Source organism: Coenobita brevimanus, chromosome 58 (genome assembly GCF_032717465.1).
Source record: "Coenobita brevimanus isolate Jiangsu-jjx chromosome 58, ASM3271746v2, whole genome shotgun sequence".
Lineage (NCBI taxonomy): Eukaryota > Metazoa > Arthropoda > Malacostraca > Decapoda > Coenobitidae > Coenobita > Coenobita brevimanus.
The window spans coordinates 2,256,092-2,278,111 of record NC_137011.1 but is presented as its reverse complement, the minus strand read 5'-3'; the positions used below and the strand labels follow the sequence as shown (position 1 = coordinate 2,278,111).

The following is a 22,020-nucleotide window of genomic DNA, read 5'->3' as shown; positions in this document are numbered from 1 at the left end:
GTTGGTAAGGTGATTAGTGTGCTTGGTAAGGTGATTGGTGGGGTTGGTTCGGTGATTAGTAGGGTTGGTGGGGTTGGTACGGTGATTGGTTGGGTTGGTAAGGTGATTGGTGAGGTTGGTACGGTGATTGGTGGGGTTGGTAAGGTGATTGGTGGGGTTGGTGGGGTTGGTTCGGTGATTTGTGTGGTTGGTACGGTGATTGGTGGGGTTGGGGTGGTTGGTACGGTGATTGGTGGGGTTGGGGTGGTTGATAAGGTGATGGTGGAGTTAGTGTGGGCTTGTTAGATGTCTGGTAGAATTGATGTGGGTTACTACGATGGTAGATGAGGTTATTGTGGGTTGAGTAGGTGATTGGTGGGGTTGGTGTGGGTTGGTTCTGTGATTATGGGGTTGGTGTGGGTTGGTATGGTGTTTGATGGGGCTGATGTGGGTTGGTAAGGAGGTTGGTGGGGTTGGTGTTGGTTGGTGGGGTTGGTGGGTTTGGTGTGGGTTCGTATGGTGGTTGGTGGGGTCGATGTTGGTTGGCATGGTGGTTGGTGGGGCTGTTGTGGGTTGGTTCGCTGATTAATGGGATTGGTGGGGTTAGTGGGTTGGTGCGGTGGTTGTTGAGGTTGGTGTGAGTTGTCCGGTGATCGGTGAGAATGATATGGATTAAATCGGTGGTTGGTGGGGTTGGTGTGGGTTAATTCGGTGATTGATTGGGTTAGTGATTGGTGGGGTTCGTGTGGGTTAATTAGGTGATTGGTGGGGTCGTTGTGGGCTGGTATGGTGGTGGATAGTGTTGGTGTTGGTTGAAAGATGGTTGATGGGGTTTGTGTGAGTTGTCACTGTGGTTGGTAGGATTAGTGTGGGTTGGTTAGGTGTCTGGTAGGGTTAGTATGGGTTAGTACGGTGGTAGGTGAGGTTATTGTGGGTTGATTCGGTGATTGGTGAGGTTGGTGTGGGTTGGTACGGTGGTTGGTGGGGTTGGTGCATGTTGATATGATGGGGTTGGTGTGGGATGGCACGGTGATTGGTGGGGTTGGTGTGGTTGATTGGTTTGGTGATTGGTGGGGTTGTTGTTTGGTGGTGGGGTTGGTGTGGGGTGGTATGGTGGTTGGTGGGGTTGGTGTGGGTTGGTATGGTGGTTGATGGGGTTGGTGTGAGCTGGTATGGTAGTTGGTGGGGTGCTTGGGTTGGTGTCGGTGGGTATGGTAGTTAGCTTGATTGGGTATGGTGGTTGGTGGGGTTGATTTGAGTGGGTATGGTGGTTGGTGTACGTGGGTACGGTAGTTGGTGGGGCTGTAAGGTTGGTGTGAGTGTGTATGGTAGTTGGTAAGATGGTGGGGTTGGAGTGGGTAGGTATAGTGGTTGCTGGGGTGGTGGGAGTGGGGTGGGTTGGAATGGTGGTTGGTGTGGGTGGGAATGGTGGTTGGTGTGGGTGAGAATGGTGGTTGGAGTGGGTAGGTATGGTGGTTGGTGTGGGTAGGTATGATGGTTGGTGTGGGTAGGTATGATGGTTGGTGTGGGTAGGTATGATGGTTGGTGTGGGTGGGAATGGTGGTTGGTGTGGGTGGGAATGGTGGTTGGTGTGGGTAGGTATGGTGGCTGGTGTGGGTAGGTATGATGTTGGTGTGGGTGGGAATGGTGATTGGTGTGGGTAGGAATGGTGGTTGGTGTGGGTAGGTATGGTGGTTGGTGTGGGTGGGAATGGTGGTTGGTGTGGGTGGGAATGGTGGTTGGTGTGGGTGGGAATGGTGGTTGGTGTGGGTGGGAATGGTGGTTGGTGTGGGTAGGTATGGTGGTTGGTGTGGGTAGATATGGTGGTTGCTGTGGGTGGGAATGGTGGTTGGTGTGGGTGGGAATGGTGGTTGGTGTGGGTAGGTATGGTGGTTGGTGTGGATAGGAATGGTGGTTGGTGTGGGTAGGTATGGTGGTTGGTGTGGGTGAGAATGGTGGTTGGTGTGGGTAGGTATGGTGGTTGGTGTGGGTAGGTATGGTGGTTGGTGTGGGTGGGAATGGTGGTTGGTGTGGGTAGGTATGGTGGTTGGTGTGGGTAGGTATGGTGTTGGTGTGGGTGGGAATGGTGGTTGGTGTGGGTAGATATGGTGGTTGGTGTGGGTATGTATGGTGGTTGGTATGGGTGGGTATGGTGGTTGGTGTGGGTAGGCATGGTGGTTGGTGTGGGTGGGAATGGTGGTTGGTGTGGGTGGGAATGGTGGTTGGTGTGGGTAGGTATGGTGGTTGGTGTGGGTGGGAATGGTGGTTGGTGTGGGTAGGTATGGTGGTTGGTGTGGGTAGGTATGGTGGTTGGTGTGGGTGGGTATGGTGGTTGGTGTGGGTAGGCATGGTGGTTGGTGTGGGTGGGAATGGTGGTTGGTGTGGGTGGGAATGGTGGTTGGTGTGGGTGGGAATGGTGGTTGATGTGGGTGTGTATGGTAGTTGATGAGGTGGTGGGGTTGGTGTAGATGGGCATAGCAGTTGGTGAGGTGGTTGGGTTGGTTTAGGCGGGTATGGTATTTGGTGAGGTGGCTGGGTTGGTGTGGGTGGGTGAGGAAGGTGAGGAGGTTGATTGGGTTCATATGGGTGGTTGATGCGATCGGTGGGGTTGGTGTGAGTATCGTTGTTGGTAGGGATGAGTGAGGTGATTTGTAGATTAATGATGTATGTATTGGTAGGTGTGGAGGTTGGTAGGGTTGGTGTGAGTGGGCATCATGGTTGGTGTGGTTGATGTGGGGTGGGTATGGTGGTAGGTGGGGTTAGCTTGGTGGGTAAGATGGATGTTTGGTGTTTTAGGAGGTGGGTAAGGTGTTTGGTGGGTTTAATGATGTTGGTGTGGGTGGGTAAGGTGCTGTCATATCTGCAGTTGCCGAGCTCACTTACCTTCGATTCCTTAATGATGATGGGTCAAAGATTTTAAGCTGGGATGATGGCACCACTCACGCCGGCATACTTCGACGTCAATTAATTTTTCCTACACATTTTCTCTTTCAGGCAGATTAATAACAACACCATTGTCGCTCTGTACACTCATTTTCAAATTAGTATGTTCAGTTATTCTGTTGTCTTACTTCACCCAGAAATTAGAATTACAGAGGATATAGAAAGAAATATTCACAGAGTTTTATTAAGTATTCGTGAGAGATCAACAAGTATTTACATAATATCTGAATTTCAAAGATACGAAGAGTCACACCTCACCACCCACTGGCAAGAAACATTCAGCTACAAAGAAGGTCAAATTTGAAGATGCTGGCACTCAAGGAGAAGGAGGAGGAAGATGTTGGCACTGAGGAAAGAGGAGGAGGAGGAGGAGGAGGAGGAGGAGGAGAAGGAGGAGGAAGAACAGACTGGCACTGAGGAAAGAGGAGAAGGAGGAGGAAGAAGAGAATGGCACTGAGGAAGGAGAAGGAAGCGACTGGTACTAAGGAAATAGGTGGAAAAGGGGGACACTGAGGGAGTAGGAGGAGAAAGAGACTGGCACTGGGGAGGAAGGAAAAAGCTGCCAAGGAGGGAGGACTGAGAGGGGGAGGAGGCTAGTTCTGAGAGAGGAGGAGGAAGAAGCTCGCACAGGTGAAAGAGGAAGAGGAAGGCATTGAGGTAGGAGGAGGAAGAGGAAGCGAAGGAAGATGTTAAAACAGTGGGAGGAGGAAGAGGAGGAGGAGGAGGAGAGGAAGTTACTACCAGAGGAGTAGAGGCTGACTGGCAAACTTGTACCTCCTAGGGCTCTTCTTCTACTGGATCCAAATAACCCTGAAAAAAGAAAGAAAAAAGAGAAAGCTGAGGACAACTTGAAAACAATTCATTAACTACACACACACACACACACACACACACACACACACACACACACACACATGCACACACACACACACACACTTACGAACACACACACAAACACGCACACATACACACAAACACACACAGATACATACAAACACACACACACACACACACACACACACACACACACACACACACACACACACTTACGAACACACACACAAACACGCACACATACAAACACACACAGATACATACAAACACACACACACACACACACACACACACACACACAGTTGTATATCTATCTATCCATCTATCAATCTATCTATTATTTACACACACACACACACACACACATATATATATATATATATATATATATATATATATATATATATATATATATATATATATATATATATATATATCTTACTTTTTAGGAAATGTGAAAAGAAGTCCCTCTCCTGTATGTGGCAAGTTAAGATCTGTGATATTAAATACTGCCTTTTTTTTTTTTTTTCATGATACAGAAACTGCATACTTTGCTCCCTACTGTTATATTTGTTTTTAAGTTCTCACAGTATTTTCCAGGGGAGCTAGAGCCTATCAGAGAAAAAAGTCCTTGTAGAAGTAAGTGGTGTACGACAGTTTGGTGGGTCTTGGGTGGGTGGTAAGTAGATAAAAAGGGCGGGACAGGGTGGCTGGCTCACTGCATTGGGTGTGTGGTCTTAAGCGCCTCACTGCCTCACCTGCCGCTACCTCACCATCGCCTCTCCGCTGGTAAGTCTTGAGAGTGTGGTGCAGTGCTTGTGTGGCTGACGGTGTTGGTGAGCTTCTGGTTTAGCTGACGGTGCTGGTGTGGCTGACAGTGCTAGTCAGGTGCTGGTATGTCTGACGGTGTTCGTGTGGTGCTTGTCTGGGTGAGAGATTCTACAGTTATGTGGTTACAAGTTGTGTATGATAATCGAAATATTCCTATTGGGACTGTCAGACCTCGAGCAGCAATAATGAGTCTCGTAGCACCTCAGTTATGTAGGCTACTAAAACAATGCAGTCTGTTCAGGGATGTGATGAGAATACAGAGGTCATGGAGAAATTTGCTTATTTTGGCAGGGACGGGTTTGGTTTATGGTGTTACGGATGTAATCAGTTCGAGTATTTATGCAGAGGGACGAAGGTTCACATCTTGAAGGGGCTGGTGTTCCCTATCATCCTGGCTCTGAGTCATGGACACTAAACAGCGCCTAGGAATGGCGAACTCTTTCCTTTGGTGAAAAGTTCCTTCGGTATATCATGGGGTATCGCTGGCATGGGTGAGTATATAATGAGCAATTAAGGTCTATTGTCTACATAATATGCGAACGCCAATTTGGGTTATAGGGGATGTGACAAAATTAACTGAGGATGATCCAGTTAATAAGGATGTATGTGGGAGAAACAACCAGGAGCGGAGGAGACCTATGAAAAAGTCACAGAATATTATGGTTGAGGAAACTATTCGTGTCAAGAGTTATTTGGTTTGGAAAGAGCTGCAGTCTAGAGGTTTACACCGAGGTTCCCATCTACAGTAGATGGAGTAGGAAGTTAAGTTAAGCGCCACTACGGCACCTGGCCGGTTGAGAGGGTGATATGTTTCTAAGTACCTGTGCCGTATGGAAGCATAAACTCTGAATTTTGAGGAACGAAAAAGACGAATGTTGTGACTAATGTGCATCAAAATAAGAACCGATGTGAGAGTGAGAGATGACACAGTAAGAAAGATCTGTAAACGGAGACGCAGTATTATGAACAAAGTGCTTGGGGGGAAGGCTGCGGTCCACTGCACTTTGTTGTAGAAATACTTCGGAACATACTGTACATCGTGTAGGCATGATACTTAAACCATGTCTGTTTTAATTCGATGTCCTTCTTGCGTTGCCTTTGGTAACTAATCCTGCTATAACTCCACTTCGTACCTCGGTTTAGGCTTGGCCCATACACGGATATTATTATTTAAAGTCATTCATATTTCCATGCACACAGATCTCGATATTGTTATGTTTTGATATCTCTAAAGTACCCAATATCTAAAGACTGATGAAATATAAATGAATTCTTGCTATATATTTTTCGTGCATTTTCTAAGACAGAGCTCCCAGAAGAAGACAAAAAGAAAATAAAAATAGTCCATCTGTAACCCTCCCCCCTCCTCCCCGCAAAATCGCACTAAATGGGCTGCAGGTGCTAATGTCTAGTCTCACCATAACAGCAGTCCCTCAAATACTGTTGGTAAAAAAAGGCAACATACGAGGGAGGTTAGTGGAGATATTTTAGTTAAATTTTAGCCAGCCACTAGTTTCCAGTCAGCCTCCCGATGTCTTTTCTCATTGGTGTTGTCATTTCCTGCTCCTCTACTTCCTCTTCGTGTTCCTTCTCTTCCTCCTCCTCATCATCATCATCACGACCTAAGAATAATGCAACTGTAAAATTACTTAAAGCACTAACATAAAACTGATCATACAACCATTCTCTCAGTTATCGAACTAAAGTCCAGTTTAGCGTTCAAAATCCTTGGCATTTCAGATTGATCATACTGTTTTTACTATGCACAGGGACAAAGAATGCCAGGACAGCGACTCTGCTGTAGGAAAACCAAGCTAAGCGAACGTGAACGCTATGTAACCCTGTGGGAGGAGGGTTTGTCCATGAGGGCCATTGCCAAGCGGACGGGTGCCAGTGCCTCTACCGTGGGAAGGTGGGTGAGACATTGGCGAAGGGAAGGTACTCTGAACTCCAAGCAGGTCAAGGCCAAGAATTACACTCTTCCAGTCAGCGTTACCCCGCCATGGCGTGTAGAAAATGCCCTGTTTATGAATATGAGAATGTTTACGTGGGATTTAGCACCGTATGCCCGGTTCATTTTGTATTTACAGTACTTACATCAACGTATGTATGAAAGGCAATGTATTCTGTCACGAGTACACTGAGTACAGAATTCGTCAGCACTGTTATCAACAGATGAAATATACAGTAAGTTAATACACACGTGTGTCTGATCAAGTTTGACCACAACATAAGATGAGCAGCACAAATACCGGGGTGAGAGATGCAGGGGGAAAAAAACTCGCTTTTGAACACTTTCCATGTACTGTAACCAGCCTAGGTGTTCCGGCCTTGAAGCAACATTTACTTCAGATATCTTAGCCGAAGATTAGTATAGGAGCTATCCATGAAGCAATTTTTTTACTAAGTCTGATGATCAGAGGCAAAAGACTCTGCTTAGATGGTAATGGATGGTCGTATGTTGTGAAAGGATGTAATAAGTTGGTTAAAGATTTCTATATGGATGAGTATGAAAGCAGGACTGGGCAAGGAAGGCCAAGAAAAAGATGGCTTTACCTGGCATTTTGTGAAAATAGGAGAATGTAAGATGCAGACGATAAATACGTAAAACTATTGGCCAAAGACTGAATCTGTGGATGAAGTATGTACGGCTGTGCATTTTAAAAGCGTTGCACCCATCTATTAACTTATAGTCGAGGGAAAAGCTGTACACTGCAGCTGCTTATACAGCAAATTATTTATGTAAAACACACCAGGGTAAAACATTTAAGTTGTCGTGGATGGTGAGGATATGGAGAATGTGAGTGCATTCAAGTACTTGGGTAGTGTGATGAGTAAGGATGGAACTTTGGGGGATGAAGTACGTGAAAGGGTACAGCAGGGAAGGAAGGTTGTTGGCACACTGAAAGCAGTGATGAGAAATAGGGAGGTGAGTATGGAAGTTAAGAAGTCACTGCATGATGGTATTGTGATCCCTACCCTGACGTATGGAAGCGAGGCGTGGACCTTGCAAGAGGGGAACAAGTCAAGAGTGAGAGCAGAGGAAATGAGTTACTTGAGAGGAGCATGTGGAGTGACATGGAGGGACAGGTTGACGAATGAAGAAGTGAAGGAACGTTGTGGGGTAGATGTGGATGTGGTTGAAAAGATTAGGAGAAATACACTGAGGTGGTTTGGACATGTGGAGAGGATGGAGAATGAAAGACTGACTAAGAGGGTGTATGTAGGGGAGGTGGAGGGAGGGAGAGGGAGGGGTAGACCGAGGATGAGGTGGAGGGATGGAGTTGAGAGGTATATGAGGGAGGGGGGGTGAGTTGGGGGGAGGGGAGTCAAATGGTGGGTGACAGAGTGACTTGGAGGCGTTTTGTCTGCGGCCACCCTTTGCGGGATTAGGGCGTCGGGCTATAGATAGATAGATAGATAGGTTCATTCGTGATTTCCAAAGGCTTGAATGGCAAGTGAATGGAGACTTGACTCATTTTAGGCGTACACTCCGTTGAAAATGATTCTAGATTTGTGATTTCTTGCTTTCCTTTTCTTGATCCCAAAGACTTCATATATATATATATATATATATATATATATATATATATATATATATATATATATATATATATATATATATATATATATATATATATCGCTGTACCTAAAGGCAAACAGAATTTCATCAACTACTTAAAACTCATACTGGCACTGAGAAATTCTAAAAACACTAAGGAAGGATAATTTTCCACTCCCACCAAGAAAATCTCGCTGGTTGTAACTAATGGCGCTGCAATGTACAGAGTGTGCACAGAGTCTTGTCTAGTTCTAGGTTTGGTAAGTGTTTAGGACTTAACATTATGGATTCTTCATCTAGTGAACATAGTTTAAAACAAGAAAAATATTACTAGTACCGAATGTGTTTGTAGACAAAATTTTCTCTCACCGGAAACTTGATTTTTTTTTTTTTTTAATATTCTCCACTGAAGAGGAGGAAGATGCCATAACATGTTTGAAATAAACTGGTCATCTGCCTTTGTCGGTGCTTTCATGCATCAACAGACACCCTCTTCTGATTTCCTATCCTAATATATCTCTGTGATCTCTTGTGTAACAAAAGTGCATGAAATGTGTTAGTGTTATGGGTTACATTTTCAAAACTGTCCTGTACTCTGTGAGATATCTTTCATATGTCAGTGAACGACCAATCCCTCATATGTCAGAGAACGCCATAATTCATGTAAAAATCAATACAGCTTCTGAGAGATATTTTATTCTAGTTTCATTTACCCAGTAGTGGAGGTTTTTTTATTACTTGTGAGCTCTGTTTGCCCAAATAGGGTCAGAGGTAAACATCACATCTACTTCATCAAAGAGACACTGCCTTGCCATGACGAGGAAACTTATGCATTCCAAAGATCAGTGGAGCTGTATTAGTCAGGTGCAACCATACAAGGCAAGGTCATTATTTGGGATCAGAACAATAGTGTTCCCCTTGCAGTAATTGTCTGTGTCAGCCTTGCGAGGTAACAGCACAAACCTCCTTTCTAAATCACTATGACTAGTTCCACAAAGCCATGGACTCTAGTACCCAGCAACAACGGGGCAGCTGACAGTGGAGGGGGTCAAACCTGCTCCAAAGTATGGGGTGCTAAGAATCTCTGTGGGAGAATACCTAACTGCCTTTGGAAAATGAATCTTAGGGGTGACAAAGTCCAAAACTCTTTCTAGTGAAGCTAACTTAGCTTTTCTTCTTGAAGAACTGAGAGATGTGAATTGTGATATCGTAGGTTTTAGCGAGGTTGGAAGGCCAGGTGAGACATTTATAGAACTGTCTTATGGTCACGTACTGTGCTACAGAGGTATACTGGAAAGGAAGTGTAGGACTTCTGGTCAACAAAAAATTAAGTGATATCACTGGAAAATTCTTCATATAAATGGGAGAGGCAGGATTAACTTAACTGAACAAAAGAAACAATGTTTAGAGAAAGCAATGAATAAGCATAAAACCTAGTATACATTTGTAATGAAAGACTTTAATGCAAAAGCAGGCAAGAAAACTGGTACATGAGGAGACTACAGTAGGGCATTTTGGAATGAGTATGCAGAATGTGATATTGGAAATATTAGTGGAATTCGCTGGAAGGAACGGTCATATATATAGAGTATGAATATAGCTATTTTCTCCACAGATATGATTGCCAAGGTATTACTAATCTTGTTGGTGGCTGCTGTCATCGTATGCTCTGATTCTTCACACCTTGTAGCCTCAAGTAACGGTATGTATATTAATATTTCCATTAAAAAAATGAATATGAATGCACTTATGATCCAAAGCCACCTGTGTCACTTTGAGGTTGATATTAATGTTGGCTGATCTTGGTACAGGTGGGCGAGGGGATGTGGCGGGAATAGCTGATGCTCTAAACTCTGTCTTGGCTGCAGTACCACAACTCGAGGATTTTGTTATTCTTATCACCGAGACCTCCTCAGCCGTAAGTTTAGGGGAAAAAAAATGTTAACAAGGTTTCTCAGCATTATGAAAGATATGGATTTGCAGTTCACTACGCTGGGTGGTAATCATGCAACCGAATAGACGGCTGATGTTATACTGGGTTAAGGGATTTCAACCAGATGTGGTGTAGGGATTAACATCGTATGCGTTCAAAAAATATATATATATATATATATATATATATATATATATATATATATATATATATATATATATATATATATATATATATATATATATATATATATATATATATATACTAATGATGGATCAATTTGCCTGAAGAACTTAGCCTTCCTACTGTGCTAAGAATAGCCCACCTGAAAGCAGCGGCCACAAAACGATTTTGAGAATTGAAAGTTTCATATTTCAGGCATCCATCAAAGTGTTTATAATGTGTATTTTCATTTAGGTTGCTCTTGAAAGTTACTTGGTTTTTGGAAAGACCGTTTCTTAACAACCAGCATAACTTCTTGCTTCCCTTGTGTTGCCCACAACTTGTCTTTAGATGCTAATTCTTTCCTCATTTACTATTCCCACTTCCCAGACATTTTCAGTGCAGACCAGGAAAAAACTAAGCTTGAAACACATGCATAGTTCCCACAATACTTTATCCTCCTTTGTGTGTGTGTGTGTGTGTGTGTGTGTGTGTGTGTGTGTGTGTGTGTGTGTGTGTGTGTGTGTGTGTGTGTGTTCATAAAGATGTATTTCATCAGTTCTCTGGCATTACTGAACTGAGAGCGCCGTGGGGTTTGGGGGTGTTCGAGGTGGCAGCAGACGGCAAGGATGCCAACGTGACGCAGGCACAGCTTCCCCGGGTGGTTGGCCAGGCTCGTCGGGTAGGTATAGGATGTTGTTGCTATCCAGTGAACAGTGAAGGATGCAACACTCAAGAATTCAATAAAGCAATACCCATTTTACTTTGACTTGGCTTATAATTGCCATCTCTCCACTTCGATTTCTGAACTGTAACTATAGATTAACACTGGAATATGATGGTACCCATGAAGAAATGCTAAGGAAAGGCTGTAAAGCAGTATTATTTCCTATTCTGCCAGTGAGCTATGTGAAGTCTAGTGCAAAAGGACAGAAATGTGAGCAAAGGTAAAGTAAAACAAATATTGTATATTTTCTCCCCTTAACCCTTACCCCTGTGCCACCAGCAGCTGCGGCAGGTGTCATGGTCCGTGACGGTGGTGGTGGTGAGTGACGACCCAGCCTTCCTCGCCGCCTTCGCCGAGTGGTCCCTCAAGGGCCGCCTCCTGGTGTGGTCGACGAGGCTCCTCGTCCTCACTCGTCTTCCACTCCACCGCCTCACCCACATCCGCACCACACTCGCCATGACAAACTCCATTTTGCTACACATCATTCATACTCCAGCAGTGAGGTAAGATCTAGTTTTGTTTATCCTCTAAAACAAAGGTTCTCTGAGATAAATATGTGTATCGCTATATTCGTAGACACTAAGAAAGTAAACTATTACAGTGGTGTGTGTGTGTGTGTGTGTGTGTGTGTGTGTGTGTGTGTGTGTGTGTGTGTGTGTGTGTGTGTGTGTGTGTTTTACCTGTTATGCTAAAGAAGTAGCCCTACTATTTCAGGGTCAGTCTCTTCGTAGCTCAACCCTTCCACCCACCAGGATCACAGCCGCGCCTTGTTGCCTCTTGGTCACCTGGTTTGGGATTAACAAAACCGCGCATTCCCCTTTTCTCAGACAAATTTTCCAGGTAAGAATTATTTTATCTTTATTATGGTAGTAACAGAAATAGTAGCGATAGTTGTAGCGGTAGCAGTAGTAATAGTTGTAATAGTAGTAGCTGCAACCCCAACCTCATCTGAATGTAAACCCAGTGGACTACAGGGTGAAGTCGCCCTCTCCTGCAGACCACTGTCCTCCATTTTGGGGGCGATAGGGAGCAAGCTGAGGGACGTTTGTGTAAGCGAGCATCTCCACCGCTCGGCCGTATTGGTATCACCACAAGAAGGCGTCCCTCTCCAGCACCATCTTTATTATAAACAGCGAAGATGTGTTCAGGTTAACGCATTAATTTTTACCATGATTCTGCATACTATAATTTAATCAGAAATATGTGAGATATTGATATTTTGAAGAGAGAGACTTAAGCTGAATCTGCATCTATAGAAATGGCTAATGATAATCGTTACATTGTTACTACCGACAGTAAAATCCTTAACTCCTTCAACACAAGATGTCCTTTATATTTTGTTCTTCCCATATCGCGACGATCATAGTAAACTTAGATTACTGTACAATTTTTTTCGAACCGGAGTCTTAGGTATGGCTAAGGCTCATCGAAGTTCTTGCAACCACAACTAGGTATTTCAGCTTTAGAAGTGACCCAGTTCCTTCAGGCGCAAACAAACCAGCTACAAATGTACTGTCGAACTGAAGGAGTTAGATAATTGATATGATTTAATGTCACATGCAATTCTAAGGCTCTTCCTGCAACCACAACTAGGTATTTCAGCTTTAGAAGTGACCCAGTTCCTTCAGATGCAAACAAACCAGCTACAAATGTACTGTCGAACTGAAGGAATTTATTGATATGATTTAATGACACATACAATTCTAAGGCTCTCCCAGCGGCCTCGTCTGGTGGTGTCGAGAGTGGTGACCAGCACAGAAAAGACGGTGACGGTGGACGACCCTGACTACCCTGGGGAGAAGAAGATCATCGGCCTCAACGCTGAAAACCAACTAATTGAGACCATCGCCAGGACCATGAATTTCACGTAATATAAAGGTTTATCGTGTTATTTGCCATCATATAAACTATCTGTCTATCTATCTATCAATCAGTCTATCTATGTATGTATGTATGTATCTATCTATCTATCTGTTGCCAGACGCCTTAATCCTGTCAGGGGTGACCACAAGCACATCGCCTCCACGTACTCCTGTCTTCTGCCATTTCGCTGTCCTCACTATAATTCACACCCACCTCTCATATATCTCTCCACTCCATCCCTCCATCGCATCCTTGGTCTCCACCTCCTCCTCTCCCTCCTCCTCACTCGCATGCACTCTTCTAGTCAGTCTCTTCACATAGCCAAACCATCTCAAAGTATTTCTGTCAAGCACTTTCAACATCCACTTCGTGTTACTTGTATAAACACTGAATATTTTTCTTTGTCTCTTTCTTTACAATATATCTCCTTCTAATATACTTTTTGTGTGTGATATTCATGATTTTTGTTCTTTTACCTTAACTTGGTCCAAATTTTCGTCCCTTTGCAGCTTATTTCATCTAGCTCAGTGACGGAAAAAGACACTGCTACGGTTCCACATCCTTTCCATAGCAATTCCTCGTGATTATCATCATATCCTACTGACGATAGGGAGAGATGGTAATTCTGGGCCAAATTAGAGTAAAAAAATAAAGAAAATGTCACTTACTTAATTCATTCCTTATTTATCAGGTAAGCAACAGATTTTTCACAGCATACACTAAAGAAAATTCACCTTCCTTTCAGTATCAAGTACGTGCACCCTCCCGATGACTACTGGGGCGCTCTGAACAGTGATGGAGAGTGGACGGGGATGATAGGCATGGTGCACAGAGAGGTCAGTTAATCTCTTGTTCACTGCAGGTTAATAAATGAATTCGAGTGAGCCCTAAGCGCAGAGTTTATCTTGTTTATTGATAGATACTTGAATACATAGGTGGGTTGTAACGGAACTTAAAAACTGATTTGCTGTGTTATTATTTTCACACACACACACACACACACACACACACACACACACACACACACACACACACACACACACACACACACACACACACACACACACACACACACACACAGAATTGTAATCAAAGTTCTCTCCTCAACAGGAAGCAGATCTTGGTCTTGGCTTATTCACAATGACACCAGAGCGGCACCAAGTGGTTGACTTCACCTTCCCTGTTACCATCAGCTACGCACGTATCATGGCGGGCCGGGAACAGGCAGAAGTGAACATATGGGCTTTCCTGCTGCCTCTGTCGCCTCTAGTGTGGATGGGCATCTTGTTAGCGCTCTTGGTACACATTTTGGTGGTGCTGCTGCCCGCATGCCTCCCTGTCAAAGCCCTCAGTGTGACCCGTTTACTGACCAGCGCCTTCAACTGTGTCCGCGTGTTGTTCCAGCAAGGTCAGACGTCCCTTTATCAACTACTTGTTACTATGAAATAATGCCTAACACAAATAGAACACATATAGAGCATTATTTTTTATGAGTGCAATGGATACACAGTGGTCCATATTTAACGCATCTTCTTCCCTGCCAAGCGATTTCTCGTGTATTGCTGGAACGGCTCAGTCAGCGTTATCAATATCTACCCTGCATCAGCTATTCATTTTTTACCCCCACTGCTACGCCCACGCCCACACCAGCAAGCATTACCAGTATTTACCCTGCATTAGATACTCAAATTCGTTTCTTACTCCCGCTGCTATGCAGACTCCCACACAAGGAGACTGAGCTAACCTCGCAACACACAAAATATTACCAGGTGAGTTTCTTGTGGAGCGCTATTAATGGAACCCCCCTCCCCATCCCCCATGTATTCGATTCAGATCTGGAAAAGAAACGGAATTGGTGGTGGTGGGAGCGTGTGGTGATGGGGCTGTGGATGCTGACGACGCTGGTGCTGACGCGGAGCTACGCAGGGAACCTCATGTCACTCCTGGCCGTCAGAACCATCCCAGAACCATACCAGTCACTCGAGGACCTTATCCATAGCCGCGTGAAAGTCATCACGGTTGAAGGAACAGCTGAGGAACAGGCCTTTAGGGTAATTAACTTTGATTTTCCCACAACTATACTTCCCTTGGTCATGAAGAGCCATTGATTATGAGAGGAGATGAATCAACAAATAACATGCTTAATTGTGAGCTGTGAGGTTTGAAGTTATCGATAGGAAGTAATTATGTCGCTGTTAAAATGCTACAAACGCGCCCTATGATTGTTAGCTCTTTCTTTATTCTCTAATTAAGCAACCCTTTTGCCCAGACTGCGACGAGTGGAATCAGGCGGGACGTGTGGAACCTTAAAGAACAGAACCGCCTCTTACGGTTCAACACAGCTCAGATGGTGAAGGTGGCGGCTGTGTTGATGCAGGGAGGCACGGCAATGATCAACCTAGACGTATATCATAAGAAGAGGATGGCTGCCCAGTTTACAAGGACAGGTAAATGAGTGTGGGAGGGGGATGTGTATGTGTGAGTTGTGTGTGTGTGTGTGTGTGTGTGTGTGTGTGTGTGTGTGTGTGTGTGTGTGTGTGTGTGTGTGTGTGTGTGTGTGTGTGTGTGTGTGTGTGTGTGTGTGTAAATCAGTACCAAGCTTACACACCCACTCTCCCCCATTACCAGGCAAATGTTCGTTCAGTCTGGGGAGGAACAGATACATCCCTGCACTGGAGTCAATGGCAGGACCCAAAGACAGCCCACTCGTCTCAGCTATTGGTCACAAGTATAGTAACGTGTCCTTATGCAGATGAAATGGTACTCAGTGAACTCGATAAATAAATAAATACATAAATGAATAAATAAAAAGGGGGAGGAGTGATAAAACTTGATAGATCTGAGAAATATCGAGCGACTAATTACTTCATTATTTTCATCATCATCATCATCATCTTCCAGACCTCCATTTCCACCGTAGTTTGGGGGTGAGGTGGGGTACAGGGAGCTAGGAAGAAATTATAGATTGAGATACTAACCATTTACCCAACTAAATGAACCACACTCCCATTTATTCACCATTCAAGCCCCCGGAATCCAGAAATATTACTTAAGAAACATTACAAGTTATAAAGTATCTTCATAATACTTTTTACCCGCTCTATGTGCAGTACCTGAACAATAACGCTTCTGTTTTGTCTGTAAGGGTAATGCAGGTGGCTGAGGCTGGTCTGTACAATCACTGGCAGGCAAAGTTCTTCCCAAACCTTACCGCCTGTCTGAGTGTCCCTACAAAGTTTGCCACCACGTCCGCCCTCGCCATCACAAACATCTGGGTAATCACATGTTTTCATTTTTTTTTCACACTTTTACCTCAGAAACCAAATATCATTAAGTTTATATAAAACAAACGTTAAAATATGCTGGCGGCCAATCCATATTTTCATAATTTTAACGCACTTGTCATTTGTCTGCACTTTTACCCTTAGAGAAGATTTCCTAACTATGCCAGTACCTTCTGGAATGATTAAGATGTATTGATGGCAAAAAGGTGCAGAAACAAGAGCTATAAAAAACACAGTAGCATGACAGCATTAGAGTCTGGAGAAGATTCAAAGCTCTATACCCATTACTACATTCCAACAGCTATAAATGTTTGTAAGTACAGAGTGAAATGTATTAATGGATATAGAACACTGAATATCCTCCCATCCCAAATACTTTCTTTTTTCTGTGCCAATTTTTCACCTCTTGTTTCTGCACGTTTATCGATTCCTGTATCTGAATAATCATGTTTAGTCTTCTTTTTCTAGTGAAAGAGAGATTTTAAGTATTTTTGAAGTAAAAAGCTTAATAATTCACTCATGCTTACTCATCACGATTTTAGGGAATGTTTGTGCTGCTGGGGGGAGGTTTGATGGTTAGTCTCCTGGTCCTCTGCCTGGAGTTCTCCTCTCGACTGCTGTACTGACGCAGCCACCACACCTCAACAAAGGCATGTACACTGTGGGACCCCTATGTTTCATCTACAAAAGAAAAAATTAATTCTTCACTTATTATATATAGACATTTTGACAGATATGGGATGGAGATGGAAGAAAATACAAGATGACAGATGTCAGATTCGTTCCTGTGTGTACGAGTATGTGTTTACAGGAAAAAATCTCACCTCTTTTCACCAGTAATTTCTTCCACTTTCTTCCTCATTCGCTTATAAGGCAGAGCATATATAATTACGCATCCTAACCCAAGTACATATTCAGGACTATGCATCAAGAGAAAAGGGTTCATTTTGATAGGCATTGTATTCTGGTACTATTATCTTTCTCTCGGTCTCGCCTTTCCTCAAGCAAATCTACAGCTCACACACAACAACTCTGTCCTCAATAACTTTGTTCCTGACATCACAACACTTTTCTTCTTTTGTGGTATATCAGCCAAATAATGACTCAATTTCCACCGCCAAGACACATTGCATTAACCATTAGAAAAATAGTCAATCAGTATTTTTCCTCAGTTTCTTTCTCTGAACCTAGCCACGTCGTCTTTTCAGAAATTTACGGAAGGCCTATGCGTATGCTTTATTATTTTTTTGTTGACACAGATTCATAATAAGACTGTTTACCTTGACCTCCAACCATTAGTTATGACTTAATGAACTGTAAACTGCCTTATTAAAATGCAACCCTTCAACTGATCTGTCTTTTCCCACGAGCAGGCTGTTAGTATTAAGAATGGGGCTGAACTGCGTTATGAAAATGATATTTTTGTGAAAGTAACCGACACCTTACTTCATATACAAGTTTTTACAATAAAATAATGTCTATTACAATACCCTTTTCTTAAAAAAGAACAAGAGGAATGGCTCAAATCCTCCTCTGCTTCTGCATTGACTGGTAATAAATATAACAAATATAAGTGTTGGTAATCAATATGCTGGCAGGGTATACAGTCCATGGTCTAGAGAACACTGTTCTCAAGACCTTAGACAGTACGAAACTTTGGTAGCGGATGTTAGAAAGGTGAGTAGATAAGGAGGGCAGGCCAGGGTGGCTGGCTTACTTCACTGGCCGCCTGACCCTGCGCGGCTGACTGCCTCACCCGCCGCTGCCTCATCTCCGCCTTTCCACTGGTAAGTCTTGAGAGTGTGGCGCCGTGCTGATGTGGCTGACGGTGTTAGTGTGTTCCTGGTGTGGCTGACGGTGTTAGTGTGGTGCTGGTGTGGCTGACGGTGTTAGTGTGGTGCTGGCGTGGCTGACGGTGTTAGTGTGGTGCTGGTGTGGCTGGCGGTGTTAGTGTGGTACTGGCGTGGCTGGCGGTGTTAGTGTGATGCTGGTGTGGCTGACGGTGTTAGTGTGGTGCTGGTGTGGCTGACGGTGTTAGCTATGAGGGTAGCGGAAGTTAGAAATATCTACGAAAATTGAATCTGATAACATTTTAGAGTAACCAAAAGTATATAAGTGTTTCTCCTCGCATAATGAGTATTGAATTTCAGTATACAAAAATATCCTCATTCATCAACGACTATATATATATATATATATATATATATATTTTTATTTTTTTTTTTTTTTTTTTTTTTTTTTTTTTTTTTTTTTTCAACGGATGTCTTTCCTTTTCCAAGTTTATCACTCTCGGTTTAGTCCCACAGCTGATTAGTGAAGATTTACACGCACGGATCGGTGACTCAGTTGTCTCCCCAAAGATTTCAATAGATAAGTCGGCTTAAGAGGGCTGTTGCTGCCTGTTGATGTGCTTACAAGGCAGAAATACAGGTTAGTTCAGACAAGAAAGTGGGTCTTGTCCAACAGTGTCTGAGGCGATCTGAGGTGAATTTGGCTCAGAAGTCAGTCCAGACAAGGTGACAAGATACCGACAAACTGACTTTTGGCAACCTGCGATCTGAGATAAGTGTGGCTGTGAGGCAAGTTTTGGCTCCAAACTATGCCATTAAGAAGTTAGTTCCATCCCAGTGTTCTGCTTGAAGCCTGTTCGGCTCTGAAAGTAGCCCATATCGACTGTGTAACAGAGGTATGGCTCATGCTAGACAGATCTGTCTGCTGTACATAAAATGGGTTCTTCAAAACGAGACTCCAGTGCAGTACCATGTATACTTATTATACATGAACATTCATTGTTGCTGCTGAACTGTCTTACATGGATGATTTGTTCAAAGATTTTTATCTGCAAAAATGGAATTGTCAATGTATTTTCTACGGCCTTCATCTGATGTAGAACAAAGTATGCTCAGCATCAGAAACCCTGTCGTTCGTTCTGCTTTTTTCTTCATGAACTATGATAAAAGGTATTGTGAATCAACAGCAAACGACACTGATGACAATGATGTGTGGTAAAAAAAAGTTCTCAGTGTCGACTGCTTCTCATTGCCCACATTTATTTTCGGAATCTATAGAGAGAAAAGCTGGAGATGACGACAAGACTTTGAATGCCGACTGTATCTGGTTTTAAGAACGGTGGGATTAAGTGGTGCACAAAGGGAACGGTCGGTCGAGAGTCGTCCTAGTCCTTCCCTGAATCTTGGCTTTGTTTCTTAGGTCCTGTAGAATGCCTGTTGGTGAGCAAGATTTACTCTGTTAACGCAACCTGGTTTAGGGTTAAAGAAGGAACGATTAACAGCTCTGAGCAACACAAGGATGTAGAGAGATAAACAAAATAATGTCATCCTGGTCCAGAGCAATGAGTGAGAAGCTCACGGTGAACAGGTGGTCGGTTGGCAAGAGCGATGAGTATGTTCAGTAGTCTGGCAAACAACATAGAGGTGAAAATGGGTTTTTGTGCTTTGCCACCAGGTTGACACACAGCTGAAGCTTGAGATGCACATCAGGTTGAAAGACACACAAATTTAATATGAAAACCATGCATCATCCTGCGGAAAAAGGTTGTTCAATAATACTGCGAGTGGTAAAATGAAGTGATGGTAAAAGGTACATCGTCTGTACAAGGTAAAGAAAGTAAAGTGAAGTCCCCATTTCCTCCTGGTTCATTGTCTCATCAGTATCTGAAAAGGTAATGGAGCCTTTAACAGAATTGCTTAGCATCATATTTACTGAAAGATTTTACAACTCATAGAACAATGGTACAATTAAAGCTCTTTTGTCATGCACAGGGAAGTAACATGACGCGTAGGCCGTTCTATTGCAAAACCGTGATGGCTGAACGTGAGCTGTTCGTGAGTCTGTGGGCGCATGGGCTGTCCCTGAGAGCCATAGCGAAGCGGACGGGCACGAGCGCAACCACTGTGGGTAGGTGGGTGAGGCGCTGGCGTAGGGAGGGTAACCTGCTCTCCAAGGAGTCACGCGGCAAACGGAACCATCCCTGGATAAGCTTCCTGTCGCAAAACTATCTGCCACAAGAGCCTTCTACTGTGAAAAGAAACCCTGAACCCTTAGACATGAACACCTACGAATATAGCCAAGCCCTGTTGTACCTGCAATATTTGTACGCCTTTAGCCATAGATATTACGGAGTGCTTAACCTGCAATGAGTATCCGGAGTGTAATCTGTTGTTATTATTATTATTATTATTATTATTATTATTATTATTATTATTATTATTGTTAGACTGGTCACCGTTTTTTTGTAGATGGATATATATATAAACATTGTGCAAATATACGGTATGTAATCCCTTTTTCGGGAATGAAAAATAAAGTATAATAGCTCGCAGTATATACCAAACTAATAAATATACAGAACGACAACAGATTTTCATTTCTCTCAGCAGCCCTAACATTTTTTTTATAGTGATGGAAAAAATTAATTTCCTTGTGTTACCCCAGATTGGTCACCCCCTCCCCCACAAGCTTCAACCCACACCAGTTCAGGTCCTTTTGTTACTGATTTTCTATGCATGGAGGATGCCTGTAGTCTGATGTATGGATTTTTTTTATATTCAATCAATTTTTCCTCCCTCTGTTCATCCTTCATTTTAAAAATCTACAAGGGCTTTGCACAATCCTTTAGTCACTTCATGCCCATTTAAGTGCTGTTAGAGTTACTGAGGCCAATTCCAGTCCAGTGAGGTTAAATTACGCTCATTCAGACACACTTACGTTCATTTAGTTTGAATCTAAGATGGTAAAATATTGCTAAGATTTCCTTCTCTTCTTCTTCTCCTTCATCTTCTTCATCTTCTTCTTCTTCTTCTTCTTTTTCTTCCACTTCTTCTTCTTGGTAAAATGTAGGTACAGTTTTCATTGTTAAAATTCCCACGGATGGTCTGATCTGTAATTTTCTTAGCTGTCGGGATATAAGTATATATAGTTGCGTAGGTGGACTGGGGTGAATTGTTTACCATAGTAAAGGGAGAGAGAGAGAGAGAGAGAGAGAGTTGGCGGATTTGATGCCTCGCCAACCACCTAACGCATCCTCACAGGGTCAAAATACTGCGGAAACAACTGCAGATGATCCACTACATCCAGAATGAAACAGCTGCAGAATATTCTTAAACAGCTTGGCGTTTTCTTTACCTCCCTGTACCGAACGCAAGATTATTTTTTCCAGCATATGAGGTGTATCTTATTCACTGGGTCAACAGCAACCTCATCAGTCCACTTTGTATGAGAAGATCTTGCTAATATTCTTGTTGCCAATAAAGGAAATGCTCCGGCAAAGATAGAACTATGCCTGGGAATCGGTAAATATAAGTAAGATGTATTTCTAGTTCGGGAAACGTATATGGGCAGAAGTGGAACTTTGTATTTAGGTTGGCAGTGAATTAAGTGAAACAATAAATACTTAAAAATCGGATATTCTAAAAGATGAAAATTTTAGACATATTCAGCTTCATTCATCTGCAGTGTTTCACACTTATCATGGTAACATAAATAACTTCATTCAGAAAGTGTCTCCTAATCAGAATATATTTGTTTTTCAGTAGCGAGAATAAAACCCGAATGATTTTCTCGGCAATGGGTTGACTGGTAAGGTGCCATTTCTGTTGAAGCTAATGTTCCATCTGATTTTACTTATTTTCCCTCCAGCGCGGGTCGACTATGAGGAGGGCTGTGTTCTCTGAGGCAGCCTTTGATATCCACTGACATTGTGTGCTCATCTGTGGTCAGCCATACACGGGGACATAATGAAGTTACGGGCTCCGATGGTTCTGTTGGTCTGGTGCTGTTATGTGGTTCTCACACCGCGTTAGTATTAATTTTACTCGTACTGTACTCACACCTCTGCCACCAGAGTATTGCCGCACCACCACCTACATGATTGCTATCTATC

General features: G+C 43.3%; 1 protein-coding gene across 1 annotated transcript; it reads left to right on the top strand.

The window, feature by feature from the left end:
* The first annotated feature begins 384 nt into the window (after positions 1–384).
* LOC145402586 (putative glutamate receptor) lies at positions 385–16,744 on the top strand. The gene is made up of 13 exons (XM_080274583.1): positions 385–426; positions 6,357–6,499; positions 9,929–10,067; positions 11,251–11,474; positions 11,686–11,811; positions 12,680–12,838; positions 13,580–13,670; positions 13,945–14,242; positions 14,668–14,885; positions 15,104–15,281; positions 15,463–15,562; positions 15,980–16,109; positions 16,661–16,744. The coding sequence occupies exons 1-13, from the start codon at positions 385–387 to the stop codon at positions 16,742–16,744; spliced, it is 1,932 nt and encodes a 643-aa protein (XP_080130709.1).
* Positions 16,745–22,020: the final 5,276 nt, after the last annotated feature.

Coding starts and splice junctions, on each gene's coding strand:
- LOC145402586 (XM_080274583.1), top strand. CDS start 385: ATGGGGTTGGTGTGGGTTGGTATGGTGTTTGATGGGGCTGAT. Junction 11,475..11,685: donor ATTCATACTCCAGCAGTGAG/GTAAGATCTAGT, acceptor CTACTATTTCAG/GGTCAGTCTCTTCGTAGCTC. Junction 16,110..16,660: donor TCGCCATCACAAACATCTGG/GTAATCACATGT, acceptor TCACGATTTTAG/GGAATGTTTGTGCTGCTGGG.